The 6,307-nt window shown below is 39.4% G+C and overlaps 1 protein-coding gene across 1 annotated transcript in view; it reads right to left on the minus strand.

Annotated features, from left to right (window-relative positions):
- The window catches only part of DNAlig3 (DNA ligase 3), a gene marked incomplete in the record, with an annotated part of 346,401 nt that overhangs the window by 267,484 nt on the left and 72,610 nt on the right, over nucleotides 1-6,307 (minus strand). Inside the window, 1 exon segment of the mRNA XM_070082655.1 lies at nucleotides 2,859-3,024. Coding sequence (XP_069938756.1) covers nucleotides 2,859-3,024 — 166 coding nt within the window.

Consider the following 6,307-nt stretch of genomic DNA (forward strand, 5'->3'; position numbering starts at 1 on the left):
TTGCACAACATCCACGCACATTCAGACTTCCCACTTTGACAATTTTCTTCTTATTCTTTTTAGTAATCTTTACAGGAAAAGGGGTTACTAGCCCATTGTTCCCGGCATTTTAGTTGACTTTTACAACACACATGGCTTACGGAGGAAAGATTCTTATTCCACTTCCCCATGGATATAAAAGGAAAAGTAATAAGACCAAGAACTATTAAGATAAAATCTAAGAAAACTCGGATGAGTGTGTATAAATAAACGTGTACATGTATGTGTAGTGTGACCTAAGTGTAAGTAGAAGTAGCAAGACATACCTGTAATCTTGTATATTTATGAGACAGACAAAAGACACCAGCAATCCTACCATCATGTAAAACAATTACAGGCTTTCATTTTACACTCACTTGGCAGGACGGTAGTACCTCCCTGGGTGGTTGCTGTCTACCAACCTACTACCTTAATTATAATTATAATTATAATTTTTTTTTTTTTAACAAACCGGCCGTATCCTACCGAGGCAGGGTAGCCCAAAAAGAAAAACAAAAGTTTCTCTTTTCAAATTTAGTAACTTATACAGGAGAAGGGGTTACTAGCTCCTTGCTCCAGGCATTTTAGTCGCCTCTTACAACTCGCATGGCTTACGGAGGAAGAATTCTGTTCCACTTCCCCATGGAGATAAGAGGAAATAAACAAGAATAAGAACTAGAAAGAGAATAGAAGAAAACCCAGAGGGGTGTGTATATATATGCTTGTACATGTATGTGTAGTGTGACCTAAGTGTAAGTAGAAGTAGCAAGACATACCTGTAATCTTGCATATTTATGAGACAGACAAAAGACACCAGCAATCCTACCATCATGTAAAACAATTACAGGCTTTCGTTTTACACTCACTTGGCAGGACGGTAGAACCTCCCTGGGTGGTTGCTGTCTACCAACCTACTACCTTAATTATAATTATAATTATAATTATATATTAGGTTAGGATGTGTTATGTTACCTGTGGTAAACCCTTTCAAGCTCTTTTTTTTTTATCCCCTGGTGTGGGGTTTTTTTTTTAGTGAGGGGATGTGGGCTACTGTCCACCCGTGTCTTGGACCTACGTTAGCCCAACTGTCTGCTGTCTCACTCTGAGTTTAGGGTTTGGCTTTTTGTCACAAAAAAGCTGAGCTCTATCTAAGAGTTGGATGGCTGAGAGAAAGGCGGTCCCATTATTTGGTGCCATGGTAGCACGGTTACCACTGGGAGGTGGGAGCCTAATCCTGAGCCCTCTCGGGGTGGGGGTGTGGCATGCAAAGAGTACGTAACCTTCATTCGGCTCAAGTACACACCCTCATTTACAGGGTATCTCCCCCAACCAGCAAACCAGGGGCTAAGGGTTGATGATGGGGCCCCGTCGTTCAATCAGTATCCAGGTTCCAGCGAATGAGAAGATGGTTTTGGCAATCGCTGAGGTGATGTGCGTACCACTCACCCGTCTGCCCTTGTCATTCCCATTCTAGAGCTGGTTGAAGCACGGTCTGCTCTCTAGTGGCTTCTATTCTGCCTTGCTTACCGTGGTGTGCACTAATACCTATTGTTGTACATAGTGTATATAGTGTACATGCTTCTGTTCTAAATTGGTGAAGGATAATATAAGTCAAAAGTTTTTCTGCTGTGTTTATTTTGCTCCCTTTACACCCAGGATAACAGGCCTTTGGGACTCCTGGGTTGTAATAAGTTGCTTATATCTCACCCGAACTTCCTCCTCCCTTAGTTTATACACTTTCACTTCCCTCTTACTTGTTGTTGCCATTTTCCTCTTTTCCCATCTACCTCTTACTCCAACTGTAGCTACAACGCTGTTATCCTAGGTAAATGGTCGTGTGTCATCATTCCTTCCTTCCTACCTTCCTGCATTCCCTTGCTATCTTTGTTCCTTCATCTTTCCTTCCTTCCTTCCTTACTTTTTTCCTTCCTTCCTTTCATCTCATCCTTCCTTCCTTCTGGTTTCTATAATATATATACACATATATAGTCACTGGATACTTTCATATAACTGCTGTTATCTTCATTCAGCAAGCTTGTGTTTTGTGTGAGTGTGTGGCTCTAATTGTTCCGAGTCAGGGTCAGCAACTGTCAAAATGACACATTGTCTCATTACTCACTCCCCCTACCACCTGTCAAAACAATGGGGTCAGATGCTCACTTCCCCTCCATCCTGTCTAATTATCTTTCTCCCTCATTCTCTTTCTCCTTCATTCTTCTGGTATCCTGGACATTGCTTTTGGTCACAAACTCCTCAAAACCATGAAATTCAAGATCAATTTCATGGTCTTGAGCATCACTTGGGAAGAGCAGAGTCCCAGATTTGCCGAGGAGTCACATATTTCTTACCGTTAAGCATGATGAACAAGGACTACTGACATGGCATTCCCACAATGCACCATTGGCTCCCCAATTTTTTTTATATGGTGAACACTGACCATGCAGACCCATTCTCTCACATGTGGGCCTACCAGCGTTCTCCTGCTTGATTTGAAGCCGCTAGAATTTATGCGTATTAATACGTCAAACACGGAGGCTAGTAAGACGTATATATACAACCAAAACAGTCAAAGTGTTAATGCCTACTTCTATTACTAACTTTGTATAAGTTAGTCCAAACTTGCTGACTGGCATTTATATGCATTTATAAGTTGAAAAAATGGAGTGCTGTGTTCTGGCGATGTCTGCTTTCCAGCAGTAGCCTGGAACCTAACCTGCCATACAAGTGGGGCTGTACTGTACGTATATTTAAATCAAATTAAAATAAAAATTCAAATTTAAAACTCATTATTACACAATAATACTTAAGAAAGTTTTTACACTTAGCAGCAGCCTACTTACATTAATATCTTTGAGAACTAAGCCTTCAAGACCTTCCTGGAGGACAAATTTAATCATTTCCCGCAAATCCTCCTTTTTATTTATTAGCTTCATCTCGGAAAACATAATATGGTTTTTAATCTCAGTCATGTTCTCTTCCAGGATTTCACGACGTTCTGACAATGGCCTAGAAAAGAAATAATTGAACAAGATTGTACATACAGTATAAATATGATAAATATTTAAATACACATTTATTATTGTGACTTTCATAGGTTTAGCAATTACTACACAGTATTGAATAACATAGCAATGCACTAAAAGAAAAAGTGAGTGCCAAACCCATAGGGGCCATACAGCACCTGAGAGAATGGTAGGCAATCAGGTTCAATCCAAGGAAAGAGAGAATAGGTCCAATTCCTTGGAACAAGAGCCCCTCATCAGCATCAAGGCACCTCTCTCAAGGGGCTATTATTACAGGTGCCCCTCACTTTATGCGATAATGTGTTCCAGGTGATGGAGCATTAAGCAAATTTGCATACAGCAAACCCATTATAACATGTAAAAGACAGGGACTCATTCTGAGCTTTTGCAAAATCTACATTTCTTGATTAATGTTTATCAAAAAATATGAACTTACCACACATGTACCAAGTGATCATATTTAAAAACTGAAATTTATCTGGTCACAGTACAACCGAGAAAACAAATAAGTCCAAAGCTTAATCACAATCTTTTACAACACAAAATCTGGAAAACTTTTATATTTATTTATTTTTACCCAAAAAATTATGAGCATTCAAGACCAACATCAAATGGCCATTTACCAAAAATAAATGCAAGTGGTTAAAAAGCTGCAAAAGCATAAAATATCAATTACAGTTCTCCTCCCTTTTACCCTCCTTTCTCCCTCCAACCAGCCTGCCTTCATTTGGGCTGAAGAGTGCATGTTAGGAATTGTCAATTCATATCTCCCAACTACATTTTCCACCCTCCCTCCACCCCTAGTCCTGAGTGTCTCGACACAGCTCAACTTCTTCTGGTCAGGTGTCCATCTGCTTTAGGCTTGACACAAGACATTAAAACTGGAGACAAACCATAGGATTTTGCTCATAACAGGCTCATTAAGTCTTTCTTAAGTAAATATAAGCCAGTTTAGAGTGATACTAATAAAAACAAAGTGAGGTTGAGTTTGGGTGACTGCATATGAGTGAAAAGAACAATGACTGTTTGCTCCAGTTGCATAAAAGCAAATTTTTACTTCATACAGCAAATTCCTGGTAGAAATAGGGTCACACCACACATAAGTGAATTCACATAATGCAAATATGCATAAAGAGAAGGCAACCTGTATTTTCATACCTATAATAGTATTAAGTGGTTGTTAAGACTTGCTTTTTGTCTTCCCAAAATACTTTGCATAACAAAGTATGTAAAGTGCTCTAGGGCGCTTTAAATGCTGTAGTACAGGGTGAGGAACAGAGTACAGAGGCTTATAAAAGGAGCAAAGGCAAAGCACTATTGCTCAAAAATTGAAGAATATAAGCATAACCCCAGAAAGCTCTGGCAACAACTAAAACAGTTGGGGTATAGCCATAAGCCAGTAGATAGGTCTAACATAGTACTCACTATCGATAATGAGGTATGCCACGAAACATCTAAGGTGGCAAATTGCTTTAATTCCTACTACACATCTGTTGCATCAACACTAGTAAGTAAACTACCAGCTGCATCAAATACCTTTAACACAGACTCTGATAAGTTTCAAACATACTATACCAATAAAGGGGTAACCCCAAACAGTTGTCAACTAGTAAGTGTATCTCATGACTTCATTCAAAAAGAACTAAACAGGTTAAACCCAACTAAGAGCACAGGCCCTGATAACATCCCGTCTAAGTTCCTAAAAGATGGTGCTTCTGAACTGTCAATACCTATTGCTCACATAATAAATCTATCAATCACCACTAATACCGTACCGGAGGGGTTCAAGGAGGCCAGAGTTACTCCTATCTTCAAGAAAAATAATAGGTCTGATGTAAGCAACTATAGACCTGTTAGTATACTCAGTATAATATCTAAAATTCTGGAGAGGGCAGTGTATTCTCAAGTAGTTAAGTACCTTAATGACAACAACATTCTCCATAGCTATCAATCGGGCTTTAGAAGATCCTACTCAACCAATACCTCCCTTATTAATCTGATGGATTACCTGAGAACTGAAATGTCAAAAGGGAACCACATAGGTATGGTAACCTTAGACCTGCAAAAGGCCTTCGATACTGTCAACCACAATATATTATGTAAGAAACTTCAAGCTATCGGTATAGGTTCTGTAGACTGGTTTAAGTCCTACCTTAGCAACAGGAGACAAATAGTCAAAATCAACAAAGCGGAATCAGAACCCCTGCCGATAACATGTGGAGTTCCCCAAGGTAGTATTCTGGGTCCCTTATTATTCTTATGTTATGTCAATGATATGCCTATCAGTGTCAAATGCAAACTCCTACTGTATGCAGATGACAGTGCTCTGCTAGTGACAGGTAAAGACCCACAAGATATTGCTAATGTTTTAACACTGGAACTGGAGTCCTGCAGCAAATGGTTAGTAGACAACAAACTATCATTACACCTAGGGTAAACTGAAGCCATTCTCTTTGGAACGAAACATAAACTGAGAAGGGTAAATAATTTTAATGTTCAGTGTAATGGGGAGTCCATCACTTTGGTTTCATCAGTAAAATATCTGGGAATCCCCTTTGACCCATGCATGTCAGGAGAATTGATAGGGAATGCCAGACTGAAGTTCCTGTATAGACAAGCAGTGTCTACCTACTGAGACTCGCAGGACCCTATGTCTAGCCCTTATACAATGCCATATGGATTACGCTTGCTCTTCATGGTACTCTGCCTTGACAAAAAAACTGAAAGATAGACTGCAAATCACCCAGAACAAAATCGTAAGATTCATCCTGGGGCTGGGACCAAGAGAACATGTAGGCCAGGATGAATTACAGCAGTTGGATATGCTGAATGTTGAAGACAGAGTAAAACAACTGAAGCTAAATCATGTTTATAAAATTGCTCACGAACAGTGTCCAGAATATCTTGCTGTCAATTTTGTCAAGGTTGGGAACCAAAGCAATCATAGTACTAGGGGGAGAGAGCACAACTTTGTAGTATCCACAGTCAGTGGCCAGGCGTCAAACACCTTTTATTGTACAGCAATAAAGGAATGGAACAGACTACCCGCACATGACAAAGCCAGTCATAGCATGAACCAGTTCAAGAAGACTGCCAAAAAGTGTCTGATGAATGAAGCTACAGAAAGGGAGGGGAATGATTTTCTATTTTTTAGCTAAAATATGTTTAAATTTTACCTTATTCCTAGTAATGACCCTCATATTGTAGATAGTCTTAATGACCCTCGTGTAGTAGATAGTCTTTTAGTATGATAATAAGATGTTATC

The sequence above is a fragment of the Cherax quadricarinatus genome, chromosome 1 (assembly GCF_038502225.1).
Source record: "Cherax quadricarinatus isolate ZL_2023a chromosome 1, ASM3850222v1, whole genome shotgun sequence".
Taxonomy (NCBI): Eukaryota; Metazoa; Arthropoda; class Malacostraca; order Decapoda; family Parastacidae; genus Cherax; species Cherax quadricarinatus.